At 35.1% G+C, this 27,323-nt stretch overlaps 1 protein-coding gene across 1 annotated transcript in view; it reads right to left on the bottom strand.

The window, feature by feature from the left end:
- Nucleotides 1-558: 558 nt before the first annotated feature.
- Nucleotides 559-27,323, bottom strand: part of TNIP3 (TNFAIP3 interacting protein 3) — a 71,492-nt gene continuing 44,727 nt past the window's right edge. Inside the window, exons 4-11 of the mRNA XM_060686451.2 lie at nucleotides 21,430-21,504; nucleotides 18,757-18,822; nucleotides 17,112-17,243; nucleotides 11,842-11,949; nucleotides 6,720-6,839; nucleotides 4,600-4,725; nucleotides 2,009-2,062; nucleotides 559-1,249 (exon numbers count right to left, since the gene is read on the bottom strand). Of these exons, the coding sequence (XP_060542434.2) occupies nucleotides 1,085-1,249; nucleotides 2,009-2,062; nucleotides 4,600-4,725; nucleotides 6,720-6,839; nucleotides 11,842-11,949; nucleotides 17,112-17,243; nucleotides 18,757-18,822; nucleotides 21,430-21,504 (846 nt within the window). The 3' untranslated portion in view covers nucleotides 559-1,084. The remainder of the gene's footprint in view (nucleotides 1,250-2,008; nucleotides 2,063-4,599; nucleotides 4,726-6,719; nucleotides 6,840-11,841; nucleotides 11,950-17,111; nucleotides 17,244-18,756; nucleotides 18,823-21,429; nucleotides 21,505-27,323) is intronic.

Raw genomic sequence — 27,323 nt, 5'->3', positions numbered from 1 at the left:
AATAGTCCCTATACACATAGCCATGGCCACCCGGTCACATGACCAGGTAGCCACGCCCACCCAGTCACATGGCCTCCAAGCCACGCCCACACAATAAGCCACGCCCACAATGGTGTCCTTCTTACCAATGTTAAAATCTGTTCACCTTACCCTATAGACATAGCCATGGCCACCCGGTCACATGACCAGCTAGCCACGCCCACCCAGTCACATGACCAGCTAGCCACGCCCACAAAATAAGCCACACCCACAATGTCCCTCTTTACCAATGTTAAAATCTGGTCACCTTAACATACATACATTACATACATTTACCCTTTTCTTAATACCTGACTGTATTATATCTCAAGTATTCTTAAGCTTTATAATGAATTTAGCTTCTCATATTTGCTTTTGCAGCTTTAGCTACTGTGGTCTATCTATTTGTGATTTTCCTGGTCATTTTGTTTTTTGTATCAAGACAGGCTAAAGGAATGTATACAATCTCTTTTACAAAGGGTTGTATAAAATTAACTAAATGGTAGTAAAATAAATTACATTCTGCTTATAACTTCAAATTAAAAATATTTTATCTACAATTTATTTAAGCTACTATATATAAATGTACAACTGTTTACAAAATTAATATGCATAAAATAATTTCAAAGTGAAATATATTTTTCTAATTGAAAAGACAGATAATGTATATCAGTAGATAGAGAAAAATGCATGCATCTTTTTAACAATCTGAACTTACTTTTTAAAATGATAATGATACAGAAGTACAGCTGTAAAAGGGAAAAATAAGAATAAAATGTTTTTTTCTTTTGCCTTTTAGAATTGATGTGCAGGAAATGCAGATAATAGAAATGAGTCCATTACTTGTTACATAATAAACTTATCAAATTCCCAGAAGAAAGCAAAGTGATGAGGTCAGTGATGGAAGAGGATATAATGAAATTATAGCTAAGAAAGAAATGTGGTATTTGGAAATAAAATTAAACTGCTGGTAGAGTTGCATATTTTTTAACGTGACTAAATTCTCACAGAACAGTCTGCTTGTAAAATGTTGGTCTCTGAGTCTTTTTGCTGACAGAGTCTCAGTTTACAGGGGCTGCTGCTGTTTTCTGTTAGCACCAAATGACCCCAATGTTATTTGAGGTTCACAGGATGGCTGAAGGAGGCCACAATTCCCACAATTAAGACAAGAAGGAACAAACAACTGCTGCCGGCTGAAATATTTTTCTGTAAGCGCTTGGAAATCTTGGGCCTATATAAAAATGGACATAAAACAAAATTGATAGAAACAATTATTTTTCTTGGAAAAACATGACATGCTTGTATTTCTTGTTTTTGTGGCTCATTGTTTTTGGTTCAATATGAACTATTTTTTAAAACATTTAAAAATATACATTAATACAAAATAAGATTTTTTAAAAGTTCCACATTGTCTTAGCCTTGGTGGGGGAAAGGGTCCCTTAACTTGCTTTGAGCTGACTTTATACCCCAATTATCAGAGTATAGATAATATACTATTCAAGTACAGGTATCTAAACTCTAATTATGGGCGTCATTTTTGGAAATGCTTTTCAAAAACTATATTAGCCTAAAATAAGGTTGCAGAGTACTTCCCGAAATTTCTGAGGAAAAGTGTTGATTTAACTTTAAAAGCTTAAATTTGGTTATGACTTTAATTTTCTAAATGTATTATATTATAATTATTACATATATATATATATATATATATATATATATATATTGTATAACTATTAGGGTTGTGTTTTTTATTTTTATATTGCTTTAACCAATAAACAGGTATGTATGCCAGCCAAATATTTTTATTATAGTGCATTACAAAAATATTGAATTATATGCAGAATAATTAATTAAAAAAAACTTTAGCTTATTAAGTTGCAGTAACTATAAAGCTGAATATTAATCAATTTTAGCTTAACCATAGTAGTTATATTAAAAGTATAGTCTGCAAGCTTAGGAGTCACTAAATAAATCTAAAGCAAAAAACACAAACCTGTTGTTTTACTTGCTTCTGAAGAAATTCATTTTCTCTCTGATAGTGTTTAATCTGTGAAGAGAAGAAATTCAGCCAATGAAGTAAAATATACACGATATAATACACAGCTATAAAGAAAGAAGTTGTATCAGTAAGAAGAACTACTGGTATTAAATATTGCATGAAAGTAGCATTTAATTATTACACTTATTAAAAGATGAAATTTTAAAAAGCCTTACAGCCTTGTCTAAATATGCATTTGTCAGTACCTTGCTAGGTTTCAGAGTAACAGGGGCCTGGCCCTTCATCCAATAAGGAAGCAAGTATTAGTTGTGTACCTACAAGCCTTCACGAAAAGGAGCATCTGACAAGATCAAGCAGTTATTTAAAAGCAAATTTCAGAATTGTTGAAAGGAGAACCTCTTGCACCCTCTAGTGGTCCTTTCACTGCATCATTTTATAACTTAGAAATGTGATTGTTTTTACTGCATTCCAAATTTTTAAAAAAATGACATTGATGAATAAAATTGTTTAATGTTGATAAAAGATATATTGCTTCTTCTGAATAAAGGTCTCAGTAAAGAGTAGTCATTTCAATAAACTAAGCAGGCTATTTTAGGTTGAATACAAGGTGAAAAGCTATTAAACATTTGACTGGGATGGTAGAAGGCTCCTTCCTGCTTTGAGCAGAAGATTGGACTAGAAGACTACTGAGGTCCTTACCAGCCCTGAGATTCATATTTTATGTTCTAAATGCAATGTAATAGCATGTAATTCTTAGAAGGGTCATGCAAACCTCCATTTATCAATAATTGTCAAGAAACTATTGAACAAATTCCTGTCAAGGATGTCTTAGGTACAGATTATCCTGCGTTATTGACTGAACTCATTTCTCTTATACACTATAGAGTGCATAAATCATTTGCATTTATGAAATGTTTTATTGATACAGAGTATCAATTGCCATTTTTTTCATTCCTTCATTTGTTTCTTTAGAACAGGGGTGTCAAATTTGATTTCATAGACGGCTGCATCAAGATTGTGTTGGACCTCAGGGGGCCGTGATGGGTGTGGTCAGGGTGGGCATGATGTCACTTGTGTCAGGGCCGCCTGCGAGCGAAAATGGGCTCCCGAGCTCTGTTTCTGGCTGCGACAGCCTCCTGCAACCCTCTGCCAGTGAAAACAGAGCTCCGTTTTCACTGGCAGAGGCACCATGGGCTAGTCCCTTGCTGTTTCTAGGGTGGTCCCGCAGGCCTTGAGTTTAACACCCCTACTTTAGAAGAACTGCAGACTGGCTGATCAGAAGTGACAGGTCCTGACCAAGGTAGAAGCCGGTATTCCAAGAACTTAGAGCTAAGTACCGTATTTTTCAGAGTATAAGACGCACTGGAGTATAAGACCCACTACCTTTTTTGGTGAGGAAAAGAAGAAAAAGAAATCTCCCCCTGCCTTTGCCTCTGAGCAGTTTTGCCTCATGGCAGCAAACAACCTGCTTTACTTTCATTTTCGTTTTCAGCATAGCTTGATTAGCACAAAGAAAAAAAATTTGCTCCAGCAATTTACCTCTTTGCAGTAAGCAGCAGAGCCCTGCGCAAAACAGCTGAGTCGGGAGGCCTATCCAATCAACTTGTGCTAATTAGACTGTGCTGAAGCTGAAAGGAGCTGTTTTTTCTTGCTGTTTGCTTGCAAGGAGGTCCCAAAGAGTAGGGACCAGTGGGTGGGCAGGGCTACATTCGGTGTATAAGATGCACCTAAATTTTCACCCCCTTTTAGGGGGGAAAAGATTTGTCTTATACTCCAAAAAATACGGTACATAATAACTTTTTTGTTGGCACAATGCTACTATTCTGCTGTGATTTGGCAGACATCACCCGCTCTATGTTACGTTCACCTTCCTATCTCACAATCCCCCAGCCAGAGAATGCAATGTATCTAGAAGGCATTATGTTGGGGAAACTGGTCTAAAGATTTAGTAAAATAGTTACAATTCTACTGAAAAAATCACTGGTGATCTCACATTTAGATTTAGGCTCCAAATACAAGTGCATTATTTTTTTCACCATGTTTCTTGTGGTTGAGATCCTATACAAAATTATTTTTGAGTATGCTGCACTAACTTCCAGAGATGTTCAACATGGGCTTAAAGTGTAAATCTTGCAGTAGGAGACATTACTGAGCCATTATTATTTGTTTTGCTTTTCTTCTATGTTCTGGAATCCATAAAGAAGAGGTAGGAAAAAAGAGCATTTTATATTATTTACAGAATATTTAAGGAGACAGTGTTTATTATTATATTTATTATATTTCACGTTCTACCGATATCAGAAATTTAGACAGAAGCAGTGTTGTACCATCACGGCACAAGCTCTTCCCTTCTGTAAACATATGCAACGTCCTGATGCATGCAAAAAAGGCGCAGAGCTTGTATCATACTGATGCAATACCATTTGTGATACCTGATCCCCCTGCAGTTGTGCCTGGAATGATTTCTTCCAAGCTGAGGATCTCATATAAAATATTATGTCAGTTATTTCTTGGGTTACACTGGAAGTGAGAAACTAAGAATAAAGTATGTGTTTTGGGAATGATACTTTTGTTTTGAGACATACCTGAGATTTTAATTTGTTCAGCTGGGACTGTGATTGCTCATTAAGTTTTTGCAGAAGTTCTTTCTCTTCACTGAGCCTCTCTCTCTCGGATCTTTCCTTTTTGAAATCTTCTTCATAAATCTGAACCTACAATTGGCATTATTTAATGTGATAGCTCTACACAAACATTATTAATTAAAAGAGGCACAAAAATGCAAATTTGTTTACTTCTGTCTATAGGGTATAAATGTCACATAGAAAAATATTTACATGCAAAATACATGAGTTCGCATAAAAATCTTTTTTACAAGTCTTTTTTATTATATTTCATGAACATAAAAAAACAAAGTAATATGACGGGAAAATGGGGAAGGAAATAACAAAACAAGTTAAGAAGTGACAAAAAACCCATAAAAAATATAAAACAAAAATGACTATCAAACTTTTTTCAGAACAAAATTCTTCAAAAATGTTTGATATTCACATTTTAACATTTCTTTAGTTGTAGCATTTACATCCTCAGCTATACTATTTTTCATCATTCTCATAGTATCTATGATTTTCTTTTAATGAATTAACTTTATCGCATTTGTTTTAAGATCACACCTCATTCCTATACTAATCTCTAAAGTATACCTTGCAGCAGCCCCTTAAATCAGTTTTATCCCAAATAATTGTATTATTTTTATTTAAAATTTTACTCTCTAGTCCTTTTTAGTGCTTTTCACTCACTTTCAACAGTTTTTTAAAATTTACATCAAAATCAATTTCCTGATCTTTTAATCTTAACATCCCATGATGTTTGATTACATTCTTTGTAATTACCTTTTTCTGTGCATATGCATTAAACAGTATCTTTTTCCATATTCATTTCTTCAACAATCATTCTCTAATATGCATATACATGTACAGCAGTCAGTGGTGGGCTGCTGCCAGTTCAGACCAATTCGGACGAACAAGTAGTTCCCACCAACGGCTGGGCCCACCCACCTACCCTGGCACCATCACACCATCACAGTGCATGCGTTCACATTTTTGGTTACGGGTGAACAAGTTGTTACAGTATGTGAGACCCACCTCTGATGGTAGTCCTCAACTTATGACCACAACAGAGCCCAAAATTTATGTTGCTAAACAACATATTTGTTAAAGTGAGTTTTGCCCATTTTACAATCTTTCTTGCCACAGTTGTTAAGTGAATCACTGCAGTTGTTAAGTTAGTACTAGAATTTGAGGTGACATGATAGCAGTGTTCCAATATTTAAAGGGTTGCCACAAAGAAGAGGAGTCAACCTATTCTCCAAAGCACCTGAAGGCAGGAAAAGAAGCAATGAATGGAAACTAATCAAGGAGAGAACTAATCTAGAATTAAGTGGGGGAAATCCTGACAGTTAGAACAATTATTCAGTGGAATGACTTGCCTCCAGAAGTTGTGGGTGCTCCAACACTGGAGGTTTTTCAGAAGAGATTGGACAACCATTTGTCTGAAAGGTTATAGGTTTCCTGCTTGAAACCTATAACCTAAGGGGGTTGGATTAGAAGATCTCCAAGGTCCCTTCCAACTGTGTTACGCTATTATTTTGTTAGTAACATAGTGGTTAAGTGAATCTAGCTTCCCTACTGACTTTGCTTGTCAGAAGGTCACAAAAGGTGATCACATAACCCCAGGACACTACAACTGTCGTAAATATGAGCCAGTTTCAAGCATCTGAATTTTGATAATGTGGCCATGGGGATGCTGCAATGGTTGTAAGTATGAAAAACATCATAAGCCACTTTTTTCAGTGCCATTGTAATTTTGGTCACTAAATTGTGATTACTAAATTGTGGTCACTAAATCACTGCTGTAAATCAAGGACTACCTGTAGTTTGTTTAGTTTATCATTCCAACAAGCAAATATTTTCATATTTCAGAGTGACAGAACATTTGTTCTGAACAAGGAGTCTCCAATGAGGGATTTGCAATAATGCATGAAAAAAGCCAAGGATAGCTACACAATCAGAGTTCTGCCTACTTTAAATGTGTGTACAGGTTTTAACCCTGTAATCATCGTAACCTCTGAGCCCCATAGATGCTGCTGCTTCCACAATTTTCAGAATTAACTGAACGTTGCAAAGAGTTATATTCTGTCCACTGATACCTGTTCCCAGAGAACTTCGATTTGCATTCCCATCTCTTCTTGGTTGCAATTCTTATTCAATGCCTCAACATGAGAACTCTGGGAGAATGCATTTTGATGTTTCAAGATATCCAAAAGAGACTTAATCCCCAAAAGCAAAAGGCAAACAAAGAACAATAAGAGATACGTATATATTTCCTCCAACTAATCCAAAATACAAATATAAACTCTTTTTTTTAACAGTTAATGTATACAAGATATGGTGTGACTTTTCTTCTATATTTGTTAGAATCACCTAGACTCTACGTAATTTATAGAGTTGCAAAAACGAAACCAAAACTATGAATCAAACCAAAAAAAATGAGAGTAGATAATATTTGGATAAAATAGTGTCACATAAAGAATGAAAATCCATTGTCATTTACTATAGGTCCTATAGTAATGACAATGGATTTGCATTTTTATGTGATAGTATTTTATCCAAATATTATCTATTCTCATTTTTTTAAAAAATAAGAATAGTTTTGATTTGATTTTTGCAACTACATTTCTTCCTCTTCCCATTTTAAATAAGTATACTGCTTCAACTCTACAATCCGACTATATATATTCTTGGAGGTAAAATTATATTCAATGAAAACTATTGCTATTTCCTAATTCAGTGCCTAATTATATTCAGTGGACCTATGTTCTAAAATATGGCCTGAAATCTTTATTATGTACACCTGAAGCTTACATACTTTTATAGGATGTAAACGAATGGAAAAACCAGGGATTGTACTATTACTACACTAGTTACCTTATTTACTTTATAGTACCAATTTCAGATTCTTGCAGAAACCATTATTACACAGACTTCCACTGTTTGTAAACAAACATTTATCTAACCAAAATATTTAGTTATCCATTTAATTTTCCCATTTTTCTAGCAAATGTTGGAGACGTCATCCGTTTCCACTAAATTGTTTCCTTTATGGTGCAGAAAAGAGGATAGATCATCTGGGTATACTAATTTTATCTCTGTTCTGCTGCCACATAATATATTTAAATGAGTAACTAAATACCATTCTTTCGTACTCATAGTATTATTATCCATAGCTCTGGAATATTCTGTGCCTTTGGTGTGTTTTGCCTGCTGATTTTTTTTGCTGGCTGGTTTGTTTTATCACTTTCAATTGTGTGTCAATTTATTTTATCAGAGAACACGAGATAGTCCATGTAGACATTTTTTTGCTTAAGAAAACTTTGTAGCTGCCTGGGTTCACATGTTAAATTATAATGGCATTTGTATGCTTTTTGTTTAATATTATCTGCATGCCAACCAACTGATGATTATATCTTTGCCCAATATATAAATTCCGTCAAACCACATTGTGGCAGATGGTCTAGTTCTTGCACTTAATTTTAAAATAAGTTATTTTAGTTTTTAGATAATAGTTTATAATACACTATTAATTATAAAAAATTCAACATTCAGATTAAAAAAGATTTGAGGGCTTATAATCATGCGCAATATCCACAAATACATTTGAATACAAAAAAATGTAAAGATAAACATTGTTCTCCCAAATACAGAATCACAAAACAAACTAGTGGTGTTTATTTTCTACAAATTAAACTATTGCTGTCAATTTTGTTGTTCTTTGAGCTTCCTGATCTATATATCCTTAGATTGTAAATAAGAATTTTAATTATACTTTTTGATTTCTTAAAATCTCGTTTTGTTTCTCCATCTACACATCTTTACAAGTTTATAGTGAACCAAATCTAACAACTTCCTTTTTTTTGGTAATTTTCTTAGCTAAGAAACCCCTGTTTCTTAGCTTTAACCTTAGAACACTTTTTTAAGAAATAGGTTTCCACAGGAAATATGTGTAAGGTTAAGCAGGAAACATATTTTAATTTAAACAATACATTCATTGCAGAGGTGAAATGCTTCCGGTTCGGACCGGATTGCCCGATCCAGTAGTGATGGAGGCGGGTGGTTCGGAGAACCGATAGCAAAAATCCCTGCCTACCCCATGCCCAGCTGAGGCGCGCAATCATCAGAGGCTTTTTTAAAAAAAATTTAAAAGCATTTTTTCTACAACCTCTTCGGCCAAAAAATGCTTTTAAAAGTAAAAAAAAAGGCCTCTGATGATCGCGCGGCTCAGCTGGGATCGTCAAAGGCTTTTAAAAGCATTTTTTCTACAACCTCTTCAGAGATTTCTTTTCAGACCGCCAGCCCCGCGATTCCGTTGGAGCCGTTCTGACAGCGCTAATCAGCTGTCAGACGGCTTGAAAACCTCTCCTTCAGGAGAAGAAGGAGAGGAGAGCCGGTGGGCGAGCAATTCCAGGGGCTTGGAGGGTGAGAGCTCCCTGTTCAGCCCACTGAAGCTCCGGATCCGTGGCGACTCCATTTTAAACGGAGCCAGACGCCGGCGACCAACTCTGCTGTGAACAAGGAGATTAATTAAGTCCAAAAGCAGGCAGAACAGAAGCAGGAGAACAAGCCTTTGCAAGTATGTTGCTTAACTCCTGGGATACATTGTTTCTACTTGATTTTGCTGAGCTGAAGGAGGAAATGGCGTCTTCATTATGGCTGGACTGAAAGTGAAAGTTAAGTGCTTGTTAATAGATTTGTGCTTAGAGACTGGACTTAAACTGCTGGGATTTGAGAGCTGGGTGTAGAAAAGACTATCTTGCTTGATAAACTACAAATAAATTTGAGAAAGTTGCTTAAGAGATGTTTTGGCTTTGAAAAGAAAAAATTTCTTAAAATAATATGGCTTCCAAGCAAGGAGTTTTTGAAAGTGGTGGAAGCTCTCTAATGGTGTCAGAAATGACACAGAGAACTGATTCACAGAGCCAAGAGGATTTTTTCAGAGACTTTACAGAATTTATAAAGGAAACCATGAATAACCAAATAGCAATTATTAATAACTTTACAGCAATCATGGAACGAAAATTTATAGAACTGGTGGAGGATATAAAAGCAAATGAAGATGTTTTTGAAGGAAAGCACAATGACAATGAAGGAGACATTTTGATTAAAACAGAGAAGCTGGATTTGGCTGATTCTCAAGAATCTTCAAACTTTCTTCCTGCCCTTGTGGAATTAACTGACAGAACTTTTCAAAAATATAATTTGGAGCAGAAAGAAGAAGAAACTGATCAGCCCTATGAGGTTTCGGAAGATTTGGCAGAGGCTTTCACACAATTAATTGAAATGCAACAACTGGACTTTTTTTTCCAAACTCATCGAGTTAACTCTTCGTTCTATGAACTGACTGATTATATAAGCAAGAAGAGTCAATATGGGGGCTCCAAATCAGAGGAATTGATTCCAAGAAAGGGGCAAGTTTTAAAGATACATCAACCTCCAGTTGAAAATCAAAACCTCCTCAAAATAAAAGTAAGAGGGAGGAAGAAAGATTGGAAAAAATATAGAAAGAAAGGAAGAAGGGAAGATTAATTTTCTTTAGTCTAATAATTGATGTATTAATGACTAATTACAATGACTAAGTAAATGAATTAAGAATTCAATTAATGATTAATTAAGGTTTAAGAAAAAATATTTGAATTTTGAGAATAAAAGTAGGAGGGAGAGTAAAATGATTAAGAAAATGAACTAAGAATATTTTACAGATGTATTATGAGAATTTTAGGCTTTGAATGATCTATTAGTGTTTGTTAATGTTTTTAAAACTCTTAGGCCTAAAGGATTATATGTTATTTTGAGTTTATAGGAAGGTTGATGAATAATCTGTAGAAGGGGAGTTAAGGGGTCTAGGGAGTTATAGTCTTGCATTAACTTAGCATATTTTAGCGTATGTTTGATAAAACTTATACCCTGTTTTTCTTCTGGGAAGTCGGGGGAGGGGGTGGAAATGGGGGGTGGAAGGTTGGGCTTATAAATGTTTAAATATACAAGTGAAAATGTTATTTGTTTGATTATAAAAAATAATAAAAACTTTTTTTCAAAAAAAGAAAAAGAAAAAAGCCTCTGTCAATCAGGCAACTCAGCTAGGATCATCAGAGCCTTTTGAAAGCATTTTTTTACAACCTCTTCGCCGAAGGAGTTGTAGAAAAAATGGTTTTAAAAGTAAAAAAAAAAAAATTGGCCACACCCACCCAGATACATTACCTCCCCAAACCACGCCCACAGAACCGGTAGTAACAAATTTTAGATTTCACCACTGATTCATTGGTTTTTGCTGCCTTCCTGGTGGAAATATATTTATTTACTATATATCTGTAACATCCAGATAGCTATTGACTTCCAGCTGTTCATGCCCAAAGATTCACATATTAAAATAGCTGCTGCATTCTATGGTAGATAGAGAGTAAAGCAGATGATCTTGATGAAATTTGCAAGACCAATTACCTATACAAAACAGGTGTTTAAGTTCTTAAAAAACAAAATAATATTCAGAAGCAGATCAGAGAGATGGCTTCCTGGTTCATTGGAGCATAATGAGTTGGATGTAATGGTTTGTGGAAATGATCTTGAGGAACAAGGGAAGAAATGCTGCCTGGAAAATAATCAGATAAGAGAAGGAGGAGCTCCCAATCTCAACTGTCAGAGGAAGGACCCATCTAATTATTCAAAACTGGCATCGGAAGTTTGTTCCTTCAAAGTTGCAAGATTCTGTTAATTTCTACCTTTCAAAAAGGTAGAAAATTAGCTCATCTAGTTGTATTCCCTATCTGTCTGGTTTACCAGGGAGGCTGGCAGGAGAAAAGTACAGGAGGTGCGGTCCAGTGGTGGGTTGCCCCCAGTTCGCACCGGTTCTATAGAACCAGTAGTAAAACTGGCGGGAGTCTCCGCTCACCGACCCTGACGTCATCAAAACGCTTCTGCGAATGCACAGAAGAGCGCGTGCATGAGTGAAGTGAGCGCACGTGGCCCCGCTGTGAACCGGTAGTAAGTAGAACCCACCCCTGGTGTGGTCTCACTAGATTTAATTATATTTCCTTTAGTTTATACCTTTATATTTTTTTATTCTTTTTCTTGCCATGAATGAGAATGGCATGATTAATCTGTGTGTAGGCATGATAATCCACATAATCCACAATGTAATATTACCAAGTGTATAAGAAAGATATATGAGTATGATTTTTTAACATAGATATATGAATACTAAAACAAGAAGAATCCTACCTTGTTTAGTCGATTTATTTCACATTCATAAAACATATTCTTTGTGCTTGAACGGGTAGTTTCCTGTTTCAAAAACCTGTTCTCTTTCCTCAGTGTGTTCTTGTCTTTCTGGAATGAAAAATATATAAATACATTGATAAACTACAGATAATTGAAGCTGTCCCTTTCCCTAACAGATTATTATATACATTTTATGCCGAACATTTCAAAAACAAAACAACATAAAACTGATGCATAGTGTATCTCTGAAACAGAAAGAGTGATAAAACTCTATTATTTCTTCTTGGGCTCTCTGTAGGCCATACATGCCATAAACAGTGCAATATAACTGAAGAAATATAGCTTGTGGGAAATCAATCTTGCTATTATTTTTATATAACTTGTATCATTCTTCAATCTCAAAACAGTGACTACTAAAAAGCAAAATAAAGGGGATCTATAAATAAAAGTTGGATGTACACTGTGTACAAAATAATAGTGTCTTTACCTTCTCCACCCCGTACCTATTTTCTATTTAGTAACCAGTCGCCCTTCTATGCCCACTGAGTATGCGTAATCCACTGGATTGTTTCAGAGGAAGGGATTTTCCTGACTGGTATTTTTGAAATATGTTTTGTATTAGTAAAAGTCCTACGGTTACCCCAATTTTCCATCATTTTTATCTCAGAGTACAAATAGTACTATTTGAGCATCATGGGAACACGGCTGGTCATGTGAATGATTTAGAGTGATTGTTTATTTTACCTGATGAATTTATTTGATATATGCATATGACATCTCCTTTCCTGGATATCAGGAGACTGAAAATTATTTTACAGTCAGTCTTCCTTTTCTCTGGAACAGCCTAAAACAACTCCAAACTTATCCTATCAAATATTCCCCCATACAAATCATTTCTTCTGACATTTGTCAAGAAAACGAATTTAGTTTTCTCTCTGACTTGCTAGCTATCTGTGTTAAGAAGCAATTATTTTGTATCGTGGATCATTCAACATGTGAATGACGAATTAGGCCAGGCTTAGTGCAGAACAGCAAGCAGTTTTGAGGACTTTTTCCCCATCTCAAATTTTAAGGAGTTACTTAAGCCAACCTTGCAAAATGGTTACTATCTTGGGCATAGAGATAGAGAAATTCACTAGAAGCCATCTGATAAGTCTGCTCTCTATCTCTACCTCAGGACTCTTTCTGGACAATCTTATATTTTTGGGGTAGGTTTGGATCATGTATTTACATTTTTTTTCCTAAGAAGGTCTAAAGTAGTGTTCCTCAATTTTTACCAATTTTAGGATTTGTGGACTTCAACTCCCAGAATTCTCCATCCCATCAAAATGCGTTGAAGTCAGTAGTGGGATTCAAATCCCATCGCTACTGATTCGCTCACATGCGCAGAGACGTCCGGGCGGGTAGGCAGAGCCTCCCGTCGCTGCTGCTACCAGTTCGCCCAATCTGGGGCAAACCGGTAGCAACCCACTAGTTGAAGTCCCCATATCTTAAAGTCAGCAAGGCTGAGAAACACTAGCCTAAATTATCAATTTGGAACTCAAAGGATTTCTTGTAAAGAAATATGACATTGGAGATTCTTACAATCAGTACAAAAACAAGACAAATGATAAATTTGACCACTACAAAAACAAATGACAGATGGAGTCAGACCAGCCCACAGAAAGATAAAAGTGTGTAGTTGTTTGGTAGGCCAAGAAGACCATGTGTTAATAGTCTCTTCCTAAAATGCATAAAGAATGGTGTTCACTTATTTCTTCAATAAACATTACTTAGTAGACTTAGAGCCAGTTTGCCAGCTCTGCTGAAATCCTATTTAGGCAATCGAGAATGGATTGCATGTTTTGTTGTTGTACATAAAACTTCTTTAAGTGTGTTTTTGGCAGAAGAGCAAGAAAAAATATTTTCAATTGTTTCAAAATCCACTTTATTGAAACTGGAACTAATTTCCACTGTGTTCCAGATGCCATAATAGTAAGTAATTTTGCTCTTTGAGAAGCCAAACGTCTGGTGTAAAATAATATTGTTTAATAATTTTTCAGAACATGAAAAATAGGAAATTGTTTTTTGAGATTACACTATCTGTTGTTGCTATTACATTTCACTATCTAATATTCTCAATGATCTGTGGAATAAGATTTATCATCTCCTGAGCTTTTTATCTGGATAACTAGATGCATTTGTTATTTATTTTATTTATTTATTTATTTTTGTGATTTATATGCTGCCATTCTCCTGAAGGACTCAGGGCAGCTTACAACAACAATCAATAATACAAATCACAAAATGACAAAATAAGTTAAAAAACCCTTAAAAACCATATTTAAAATTATTACAGTTTGTGCAACCCCTAGCAGATCAATTTATTTGACGGAAGAGCCACGTCTTCAGTTCGCAGCGAAAGGAAAGGAGATCTGGGGCTATCCTGAGCTCGGTGGGCAAATCATTCCAGAGGGTCGGCGCTCCGACAGAGAATGCTCTCCCCCTGGGGACCGCCAGTTGACATTGTTTGGCCGACGGCACCCTGAGGAGGCCTGCTCTGTGGGAGCCCACGGGACAGTGGGAGGAAGGCAGAAGATGGTCCTGCAAGTACCCCGGGCCTAAGCCATGTAGGGCTTTATAGGTAAGTACCAGCACCTTGAAACGGACCCGGAGAGCAACCGGCAGCCAGTGCGGCTCGCGCAGGAGAGGGAGTAACAAGGAACTCCCATAACTACCCATGCGGCCGCATACTGGACCAGCTGGAGCTTCCGGATGCATCCCAAGGGCAGCCCCATGTAGAGAGCGTTGCAGTAATCCAACCGAGAAGTAACAAGGGCATGGGTGACCGTGGCGACGGCATCTCGGTCTAGGAAAGGGCACAACTGGCGCACAAGTCGTACTTGTGTGAAGGCTCCCTGGTTATGGCCGTCAGATGGTCATCCATGGACAGCCGAGAATCCAGGAGGACACCCAGATTGCGAATCCTAGCGGAGAGGGTAAGAGTCTCCCCTCCTATCACTAAAGATGGTACCTCTAGATCCCGAGATGCCAGCATCCACAGCCACTCAGTCTTGGATGGATTGAGTCTAAGTCTGTTCCCACCCAATCAAGCCCACATCGCCTCCAGGCAACGGGACATCACGGAAAGGGCATCCCTAGGGTGATCTGGGGTGGAGATATAAAACTGGGTATCATCCGCAAATTGGTAATACCTCACACCAAAACCACGAATGATCTCACCCAGTGGCTTCATATAGATATTAAAGAGCAAGGGGGAGGGAACCGATCCCTGAGGCACCCCACAAGTGAGGGGCTTCTGGGAGAATCTCTTACCCCCTGCCGATACAAACTGCAAGCGGTCCAAGAGATAGGAGGAGAACCACTGCAGAACAGTGCCTCCTATCCCCAACCTCCCGAGTCGCTGCAATAGGATACCATGCACCAGTTATGTGCTGTTGTTACCAGGCCGTCTCTTATCTTTAAGAATTCAGCAGACGAATAGCCTGAAATTTTCTCTACCTAAGAGTCATACCCATGTGATTCAAGCAGATTCATAGTAAATACAAATTTCCCCAGAAGCATAATAATTCATTACTAATATGATAGTGGGGATATTGAAGATGAAACAGTCAGGATTTATATGAGTTTTACGGTATATTTTATTATATTTACCCTCTTGTGGACTATAATCTCTAAAGAAACATCAAACTGAAGCTTTCAAGAGCAAATGGTTTTCTGCATGTCTTTGGTTTTTCTCCAGAATTCTTTTTAAATTTAAATAATCAAAATAATAATCTATTATTTGAAAACAGAGTGCTAAATGTCTTTGTCCAAAGAAATTTGCTTAAATGATCACAAAATAAAATTGCTCCTTGGCATGCACTTAATAAAAACAAAATTGAATGCAAACATTATCTGAGCTGTGTTACTGTGCAATCCCTGTGAAAGCGGCTTTTACAAGACCACGGTTCCTGAAAATGACATTTTCTCAGATTTCTCAAAATCCCATCTAATATACAGCATGCTCTGCCCTTGCTCCAAGGAAATTATAGAAGATTTTACCCATTACTGTCCTATTTGTACTTCATAGTGTGTAAAATTTCTAGAACCCCTCTTTGTAAAAAAATCATTTTGGCCTGATTCAAATAAAACTGAGTAACAAATGAATTTAAACAAGGAGACACTGATTAGATATTAGCACAATTTTTACTGACTGCAGTTAAAAAGAGAAAATACTTTATAAAAAGTTTCTAATATTTTATTTTCTGTAATAACACATGTTAATATTTTCAGTGGTTTTTGTAATTTTAATGTATTTCATTAAGGTTTGGCCACTTTTGTATAGCTTTGATCATATTCGTTATGACAGATGGGCAAAACAATAAAATCAAGGGACCAATTGATTGATTCTGTTGTTACTATATTTTATAAGGTCAATTGTCAGTATATTACCGTATTTATAATCTGATGGACTTGAGCAGTTGATAATTTTATAAATAAAAAATAAATAGGGTCTAAAAGAGCTAACTCTTTATGTAAGTTGATGATATTATAAAGATTAATTCTCCCCTAGACCACAGAAATACAGCATATTTTTGTTTCTTCACTTTACATCATAGGTGTCAAATTCGCTGCGTCACATTGCTATCATGTGACATTTCGTGACATTTTCCCCATTCGCAGAGCTGGGTGGGTATGGCCTGTGGGTGATGCATCCAGCCCGTAGGCCACCAGTTTGACACCTAACGTTAGACTATGTGGACTTCAATCTTCAAAATTCTTGAGTGGTAAATTCTGTGAATTAGAGTCAACAGATCTTAAAGCTGCCAATGTTGAGAAATACTGATCTAAACAAATTTTAACATGCAGATTTTTTTAAACTCTCCCTTTAAAAAAAAAAGTTTAATGAAACTGTACAAGGGGACTCCATTAAAGGGCTGGACAACTGTGTTCTAGACCTATAAAAACTTTATCTGGTTGGTCCTATATTACTTTATTACATTATTATTATGAAAACTATTTTATGAGAAAGAAAGTAAAGTAAACCAGGTTTCTTGAATTAAAGAGACCAGTGAATGACGGTGAAGATATTTCTGAATGACAGCTCAATAAACGTAAATCTTGTTTTCTTTTGTCAATAGTTACCAAGTGAAAGGTAACTCCTTGCTATTTCAGTCACTTTTCAACTAAGCAAGATGCACAAATACAAATTGTGCATTGTTAAATACTTTAACAATGAACAGTAGAAACCAGGCCTAATAAAACATTAGCACACCCAGTTCTCCTACCATTTCCTGCGTTAATCGGCTCCTCATGAAATCTCCCAGTCTTTTGCACTCTTCCTGTGTTTGATATCTTTCTCGTTCAAGATCCCTAATAATCTTCTGCATAGTTTCCAGTTTTGCTTTCATTTGCATGATCTGCAACAATACAAAACTATGCTGTAAGATAGATAGATAGATATACACATATACACATACACACATGCACCCATTTGTTTGTTTGTTTGCTTGCTTGCTTTTTGTGCCACCCATCTTCCCTACAAGGTGATTGTAGAAATGAGTCTTTTATTCTAAGATGTTCCATCAAGAAGCAACAATTGGAAAACACAACAGTCTGCTCAAAAACATAAAGGAAACCACTGACAATAAAATGTATTTTAGTCAAGATCTAGGAAGCTAGACCATGATATAATAATCAACTCTTATCACAGAGACAAGCTTGTGTACAATTGACAAAATAACTTAGTTTCAGTCACAAACCTCCACAAACTGCCTCCTTACTTCAATCCTTGAATGTTTACAGTATAAATTATACCCTAATGTTAAATGTATGAAGATTATTAAGAAGTCATATACAAATTACATGGAAAATTTGTTTAGGTTGCTAACATTGGAGTTACTAAATTACTCAAATATCAATTTCCATTTTTTGGCCCTTTACTAAAATTTCTAATATAAGGTTAGAAATGAAACACATGGCTTTGTGGAGTATCTCTTCATTACGACCTCATTTGAGCACTGCTCATGGCACCATTTGACAGATATTCAGCAATTGCTACATTGTCAGCTCATTTTTGTTTGTTTGTTTGCTATTTTCTTGACAATAGCAGAGATGCCATATTTTTTCCTCCCACGGTGCCTGAAGTTATATTATCTAGGATGCTATGGGAGGAAAATTGATGCTTGTGACAGAAATAGTGCAAAAGTCCCTAGTTGCTGTAATGTTTTGTTATTATTTCCCAGTTCTTCATGTTTCAAAGAAGGTGAGCACTTAAGTATAGTAACCTAAGATTGGAATATAGGAAATTACAATAGGCTGATGAAATGGAAGTATACTTTTTCTGTTGCTAATAAAGGAAATTTAAAAGACAACATTATTGTTGTTACTGTTATATACTGTTATGTTTATTTCTATTTTTCATAAAGGTTAAATGTTGCAGAAATGTCAGGTGTCTCTTGAAAACATTAGATAAAGTCAGGAGGTCTGAGAGATTATATGATTGACCTAAAATCACTCCATGAGCTCCAAGGACAACGGGAGCCTGCATCTGAGTCTCTGTGATCCCAATCCAAGACCTGTGCTTACCCATTGTCCGTATTAATTATGAATATTCCCAACCAATTATTTTTATGCATATTTTATAGCAAAATAATAGCTGGCAATTTTCATTTAGTTTTAAGGATTATAGTTTTATGCCTTTATGTGTTCTACAATACTATTTTCTCTTTTCTGCTTGGTATTACACTGTTTTAGATTGTAGAGGCAACGTGCTGACTCTGTAAACCACTTAGAGAGGACTATAAAGCACTGTGAAGTGGTATATAAATCTAAGTGCTATTGCTATTAAAGTTAAAGAAAAATAACTATACATTGTAGAAAATAGATCATACTTTGAAACAACAGTGAAAACAAAATTGTTATTTGTTTTACCTTTTTTTCATAATGCTGTTTCATCTGCCTGGAATGTTGATCCCATTGATTGTTCACTGACAAAAGCTGAAACGGTTAAGCAATGCTTAATACAATATTTTCACATTATTTTTAAATAATGTTACACTATTTTACCATATAATCTTTAAACTGCTATGCTATTGTGGGTTTTTCATTCCTCTAAATTATTATATTAAATACAAAGAAGTTTTTCAAATATCATTGGCATAAAATTCTTCGATAAAACGTATATGTGTATGTGTGTGTGTGTGTGTGTGTGTGTATGTATGTATGTATGTATGTATGTATGTATGTATGTATATAGCAGTAGTGTAGGCAATACTGAAATTTTACATTTAGGACACTGTATCATCATAAATATGAGTCAGTTGCCAAGCGTCTGAATTTTGATCACATAACTATGGGGATGCTGCAAGTCACTTTTTTCAGTGCCACTGTAACTTTGAACAGTCACTAAATGAACTCTTTTAAATCAAGGACAACCTGTACAATTCATAACTGTTTACACTGAATACATTGTATTCTTAAGAATATTTAATCTACTCTGTAATTCAGAAATGAATGAATATGAATGAATATAAGTGCCAGGCAAAAAATAGTTTGGGAGTGGCAGATGAGTCAATATTATACTGTAGTAAAATTTACTGCACTAAATTCTCAACTCAAACTGCCTGTGGGAATTTCCAAGATGTGCAGGATCCTTTACATTTCTGAAAGTTATTTAACAATATAGCATTAGCTTCTCTCCAGCTCCTTGGTGTCATGTTATAATTACTCTGTGTATTTTAATATGCAGAGCTAGTCTCACAGGCAAAAGACTTTGTTGCATATTTAATACAAATCAACCTCCAGTAATTCACAGTTCCTGAATAAGGTGCACATTGAAACATAATTATTATTTATTTTTCTATCTCTATCAGAGAAAATGCACGCAAATAAAACATATTTGAAGAAATGCATGCAAAATGTCTCTATTAGTGACTTTTAAAAAATAATTTTGATCTGAAACTTAATACAATAAACTTGTGTTTAAAAGGGGAAATGTTACAAAAATATGTTTGAATGCTTATTATACAACAGGCATTTCAAACAAGCAGCTTTAATTATCATATGTATTTGCTGCATATATAATGTGTTTCAGTTACACAGAATGTGGTAATATTATGCTCAGATCTAATTTTTAGCCACATGCTTGAAATAGTCCATGCATAGGACAAAGTTAAATATAACTATAACTTCTTACATGCAAAAAATGTAAAAGTTTGTGCCACTAAAATTAGATGGGAAAAAATGTCACATAACTGTGAGTTTATCAAATCATAAAACTGTGAATAATGAGAAGTATAAGTTTATATACTTAGTTACTTAGATCATACTTCCTAATCTGACAGTCTGCAGATATGTTTAATTATTTCTGAGATTTTAATCCCGACTTTTATTATTTTATAAGTAACTCAAGGGCTGAATATACCTAATACTCCTTCATCTTGTTTTTCCTACAACTCTGTCAGTTGGGCTGAAAGAGAGTGATTAGACAATGTCATCCAGCTGGATTTCATGCCTAAAGCAGTCTCCTAGTTTTTAGGCCAGCACAGTGGTGGTTTTCTACCGGTTCACCCCAGTTCAGGCAAATCAGTAGTGTCGGCGGCAGGAGGTTCCGCCCACACACCCAGACATCATCACGGACGCTCTACGCATGCGCAGAAGCGCCACGCGTGAGTGAAGCGAACACGCGTATGAGTGCACTCCCAATTCCGAACCAGTAGCAAAGATAAGTGGAACCCACTACTGCGCCAGCATCTTAATCGTTATAGCAAATTGGCTGTCCTATTCTACAACCTGCAGAGTTCCCAGTGAGAATTCTGGGAGTTGCAGCTCAAAATACCTGGGGAAAGCTTGACTGAGCAGTTTCCTAAAAGACAGGTACCAAGTATAGTAGGTGTTAAGAAGTTCTGCTATCTCATTGTTCTGTATTATCAATTCATCACTTTCTCCTTGCAATGGACCAACACTATCACTGGTTTTTTTGGGGGGGGGTTCTCCCTCTATTTATCTGGGGGGAAAAAATTAGTTATCTCTTGCAAACCCCCATTTAATCTGTGCTTTAGCTTCACACGCAGGCTAAATTCCTAAAGTTTCTGGAGACCATTCTTCTTTGTCTACATAGTCCATTTCTTATTCATGTACCCTTTTTCCCATCAGGATTTTAGAGAGATCTGTATATATCTATATAGGACTATTTAAATTTCTTTCATTTTCCTTTTTGTAGGAATTATTTGATTGCCCCTTCAGCATCTCATTTGTAGAAAAATGTAACCTGAAGTCACCCAAGATCTGGCAACTATCGTATAAACAATTTGGTGATTCTGAAAGGAATTCTAAATTTAACTGTTGGATTGCATATTACCCTCATTGGCGTCCAGAAATGCACTGTTAGATCAGTGATCTGCTTGGCTTGCTTTTCTGGCAAACCACAAGTAAGCCTTTATAGTTGGAATGAATCATCATGAAATCTGCCATGCAGTTTTATTCTTGTTCTTCATGTGTAGTTCTCCTTCCATGCAGACAAACCCATAAAATAGTATAGAAACTGTGTTTTGGAGAATCTTAATGACTTAGGTTCAAAGCGCAACAAAGATTGCTTCAACTTACCTCCTGCTTCTGCTTTTCTAATGATATAATTTTTTGTTGCAGTGGTGTATCTGTTAAGTTCTTTGTAAATATACACTGCAAAAACAAAATGATTTAGTTGAAAATATATCTATTTACATTGACCTAAAGTGTGTGTGTGTGTGTGTGTGTGTGTGTGTGTGTCATTTTTTTCAATTTTTCATTTACCAACTAAACCTATATTATCTATATTTTGAAACAAGTGCTACGGATATCCAAAATATTTATAATATTTATGTACAAATATTGTATATAAGTATTGCAATATTTAAAATTACATTGAACACTTACAATATTACAAAGAATTAAGGGAAAGGAAATATGCATCTTTTCTGATAAAAGTATCCAAGATAATTTTTAAAAATCCTAAAACCATTTTTACAACTTACTAAAATAATATTTTACAATATGGTTCAAATCTATTAAGCTGCTATTTATTTACCTGTATATCAGGGGTGAAATCCAGCAGGTTCTGACAGGTTCTGGTGAACCGGTAGCAGAAATTTTGAGCAGTTCGGAGAACCGGTAGCTGAAAATTTGAGTTGTTTCAAGAACTGGGAAATATCACCACTGGCTGGCTCCATAGTGGGTGGGAATGGAGATTTTGCAATATCCTTCCCCCAGAAGTGGGGTGGGAATGGAGATTTTGCAGTATCCTTCCCCTGCCACACCCACCAAGCCACGCCCACCAAGCCACACCACACCCACCAAGCCACACCCACAGAACCGGTAGTAAAAAAAATTGGATTTCACCACTGCTTTATATGCATATGTGACTGTTTCTCCAGAAAGATAATTTTAATTATTTATTAAAAGGCATTTTGGGACTAGTAGTTTATTTATGATTTGCTGTGTTTTGAATGCTCTTATTTTCTATTAATTAAATTAATCATAGCTAACATATGCCTTTAGTTCACTTTAGTATCAAGTACTTTCTCATTTCATTAATGTTTCAATCATGTAGGAAAAGAAGTGGCTGAAACTGAAGGTGGAGTCAAAACGGAAATTGGGCTAGAATCTTAACATAACCACAAATTTTATTTTTTATTTTTTTTATTTTATTTCAAATTTATATACCGTACCTTCTCTCGAAAGACTCAGGGCGGTGTACAGCCCGATAAAAACATACAATACAAACATTAAAAAACAATTAAAAGGATATATATTAATGGACTAAATCCAATTCCCCTTGAATTCCATTAACCCTGAACTAGACAAAACAGTGCTAACCTTTGAGTAGATTCCTGTAAGTAAGAGCAATAAATCAGTTTAACTGGACCTTTACATGTAGGTCTTTCACACCTGACATATAGGCTGTTTAATAAGCCAACTTAAATTCGACTTCCGGTTTGGTATTGCGGCGAGACAGTCGGAGAAATAGCGGGCTCTATTGAGACCCGCGAAAATCCCAGCTGCCGAACCGCCGCCAATGGGTCTTTGGACCGGAACGGTCCTGCAGGGACAGGGGAAAAGGAGGGGTACCTCGGATGACCAAGAGGAACAGGCAAGTTCCTCAGAGGTCAGAGGGAATCCTCTGTGAGTCGACAGCGGGGGGCGGCAGCCATGGCGGCTGCCACAAAGCTGAGACAACCAGGCTAAGAAAAGTGCTGGAGGAAAGCGGACTGAAACTGAGCTCTTTGAAGCCGGGTGAGTGACAATAAACCCAGGCTTGTAACAACATTTGGAGCAATATTAATATTTAGAAGACCCCCTAGCCTAAAATAGCAACTATGCAACAAAAGGGCTTTGGAAAGTTTAAACTACAACTTTAAAAAGACAAAGACCCGAGAAACAACTAATTTTTGAACAGAATTAAGGGAATTAAATATCGAGATATGGTTAAAAGACTGGATTTTTTAAAATTTGAACTGGATCTTTAAAAAGAAGATTTGATATTTCTAAAAGCAAGGGGGGAAAGTATAAATTGGACTGTTATATAATTGAAACAAAATGGATTCTGGCATGACTAATGGAAAATGTGGATTGTAGAGGGACACCTTCTGGCTCAAAAAGGAACATTGTAACTTGTTTTTGTTATGGAAAATTTGGAACATTACAGATAAGTCATGGGACTTTGCGGAGCAGTTTTTTTTCTTCATGTCTACAAGCAGCTTGACTTTGGTGAAAAGAAAAGGAAATTATAATGGAACTCCTACAATTGAAACAATAATAATTTTAAAAACTGGCACAGGAATAAAAGAAGGCTCAAGCGCAGGCTCAAGAGAAGGGGACTTGATGCATTTTATCCAGAATAAAAATAAGAAAAAGATTTAATATGATATATGGAGGACAAATTTGAAGATTTTGAAAACGAAAGGAAATATTGTCAGCAGGAGAGGAAACAAAGAAACAAGACAAACACGACTGGAAAAAGGGAAAAGAAGATTAAAACTATTGCTTAAGGCACTGTAAGCCGCCCTGAGTCTCCGGAGAAGGGTGGCATATAAATCAAATTAAGAAAACAACAACAATGTGATCAAAAATAAAATAATGTATAGGTGGATAAGAGATTTCTATAAGAAGTTAAGCTTGTTAAAAGAAAAATTATAAATATATTTAAAGATATGTTTTAAGTAAGAACCATGTCTCAATGTTAAATTGTTATGAAAAAGATGAAGATAAATATGATTAACTGGAAATAAGCAATGTATAGTTGGATGGAAATAACAAAGGATAAGATAAATATGATTAATTAAGAATGTTAAAATGAATTTATAAATATATTTAAAGGTATGTCTCAAGCAGGAATCATGTCTCAATGTTAAATTGTCATGAAAAAGGATAAGGATAAATATGATTAACTGAAAATAAGCAATGTATAGATGGATGGAAATAACAAAGAAAGGACTAAGTAGGGATTAATAGTTAAACCAACTATGACTATGCTGTATTTAACAGCCAAAAAATAAAAAATGGTTATGCTGTGTTCAACAGCCAAAAAAAAAAAAAAAAAATGCTGTGTAACAGCCAAAAAACAAAAATGACTATGTGTGTTTAACAGCCAAACAAAAATGGTTATGCTGTGTAACGGCCAAAAAGCAAAAATGAGTATACTGTTTTTAATAGCCAAAAACATAAATGGTTATGCTGTGTTTAATAGCCAAGAAATAAAAATGATTGGTTTAACAACAAAGATAAAGATAAAGATGCTGGGTTTTATAACAAAAATAAAATGAGGTGGGATAGCCAAAATAAGGAGGACTATGTTGAGATTAACGGTAAAAATGAAATGAATAAACTAGATTTAATAACAGAAATAATGATGATAAATGTTGAGTTCAATAGTAAAAATAAAACGATTATGTTGGAATTAAATATTTTATGAATGTTTTGTATGAATGTTAGGAATTGTAATCATTTATATTTTTAAAATATATCCATCTAAGCAAAAGAAAGAGAAAAATTGAATGATATTTGGTTAGGATTTAAGATTTAAATAACGGGATTTTGGGGATAATGGCATAGTTAAATAGATAGATTTGAGGGAAATAACTGAGTAAAATATTAAGTTGTGTTAATTGAAAATTAAGATTTGTTGGTGATTTGTATTAATCTGTGACCGGATCAAAAGCTTCATTTTGAAAAGATGTGTTTTATGTTTATGTTTCAAAAATAATAAAAACTTTTTTCAAAAAAAAAAAGCCAACTTAAATTCTAGCTAGAGGAAATTTAAATGGTTTTTTAAAAGGTTCAGTCAAGGTGTTAGTACTTAATATGAGTCATTGGAAACTCCAACTTTCAAGCATTAACTGGACAACTTCGCTTATATGCAATCTGATGTATGCTGATATTGAAGGGCTCTTGTCCTTCTTATAGAATGGAAACTTGAAGATTGCAGTTTTATATCTACTTGGGAATACAATGCTATTGGTACTGGAAGCACTTATTTTTGAATAGATATGCATAAGATTACACTATTAGTAAGATTAACCTCACTTTACATATTCTATGCAGTATTGTACATCAGACATGATCCAATATGTCAAATTGGTGTGCTGATGGTAGCGCATTACAAAATAGTGACCATAATAGGGAATGTTACATAATACTTTTTTATTGTTACTTCCCTCAGTGAAAAATTATTTCACAGAGAAATTGTTCCTTGGCCACATTTCAAGGTAGCACTATATTATTGTTTAGCTTTACAATAATGAGTTATTGTGACTTTTACACACTTTATACTTCTCCTTTGTTCTACTTCCAAAGCACAGAAACAAAATCTGTTTCTGTTTTAAATCAAATGCAGCTTTAAAAATTGTCCGAACCCTAACAAAGAAGCAAATTAGATTCATATACTGGTTAAAAAGTAATTAAATACCATTTTTCTGGATAAACACTGTTTTTTACAACTATGCTAGGTCCAGACCAAAATCATGCATTTCTGTTATCCTCAACAAAATATTTTAGCATTTGCAGTGTGTAAGATTCATTTAAATATTTCACTTGTTCTATATTATATACCAGCCACAGCCACACGACGAATATGGAACACATCCATGATGATTAATTTCACAAGAGATCAAATTCTCAGATACAAGGCATTTTGCTCCATCCCATTTTATTGAATAGAAGATATTAGAGTTCAAGCACATTGCAGGTATATTTATAGCAATAGCACTTAGACTTATATACCGCTTTACAGTCCCCTCTAAGCAGTTTACAGAATCAGCATATTGCCTCCAACAATTTGGGTCCTCATTTTACCAACCTTAGAAAGATGGAAGGCTGAGTCAACCTTGAGCCTGGTGAGATTTGAACTGCCAAATTGCAGGCAGCAGAAGTAGCCTGCAGTACTGCAGTCGAACCACTGCGCCACTGTGGGTCACCATGGGTCACTAATTATCATGTGTGCATCATAGTAAAAATGATGTTGTTCATCTTCTCTGCATGGCTTTATCACACTTGTTCTATGAGAATGGGAAAACTAGGTTCCCACTACTACCAACTTGGGGCCACATATTTGCTTCCTTCCCATGTCTTATGGGCATTAGATTTCAAGGCAGTGCATGCAAATTATTTTACCATCAGCTAGCATCAGAAATTATATATAGGAAGAAGAGACCTATCTTCAGCAAGCATAAATGAACATTGCCCTTTTTTTTTTTTAAAAAAAACAGGGTTATGTTTAGGAGCATACCTGAGGGGCAAAACAAGTTTGGCAAAGCATAGATGTCAATTTCATGTAGGCAATGTTTTTTTGGAACAATTTGGACATGAATAACCACATAGTTGGAATAGTTCTCTCTTCTATGAAAATAAATCCACACAATAAACCATTCAATTACAAAAATGATCACGTTCACCAGGAAGTTTAAAATTCTTATTATAAAATACATATTAAAACAGAGGAAAAATCCTGATTCATTTAAAAATTCCAAAAAACAATAACAATTATATTTAATCACAGTACATTAAAAGATTATTATTTAATAATAATTTTGTTAATTCAATTCAATCCGTATTTTATTTGCTTTTTTATTGTTTATTGAAAGATTGAAAGATTATGGCATAAACTGGCCAGGATTGTCTCAGTGTTTGCACACTAGGTGCCATGTCAAAAATCTTAGAAAATCTGCATATTGTCAAAATTTCTATCAATTACAAAAGGCTATCCTGCTTGGATCTGCACATATGCTACACTGAAACATTATGACATCTTAGATACTTGGGAAGAATTCAGTACATGTGAAAGTCAAATCTAGCTAAAAAACTGAAACTCTGATTTTATATTGTTGTGTATATACACTGTTGTGTATATAATAATAATGTAACAATAATAAAAGTAGCAATAATAATAATATATTAAATATTCATATATTAGTATATATTTATAAAATAACATTAAATGATTGAATTGCCATAGACACACCTTTAGA

The sequence above is a fragment of the Pantherophis guttatus genome, chromosome 8 (genome assembly GCF_059756535.1).
Source record: "Pantherophis guttatus breed Tessera chromosome 8, ASM5975653v1, whole genome shotgun sequence".
In the NCBI taxonomy this organism is placed as follows: Eukaryota; Metazoa; Chordata; class Lepidosauria; order Squamata; family Colubridae; genus Pantherophis; species Pantherophis guttatus.
Note: the sequence above shows the minus strand (reverse complement) of the source record. Positions and strands in the feature narration are given on the sequence as shown.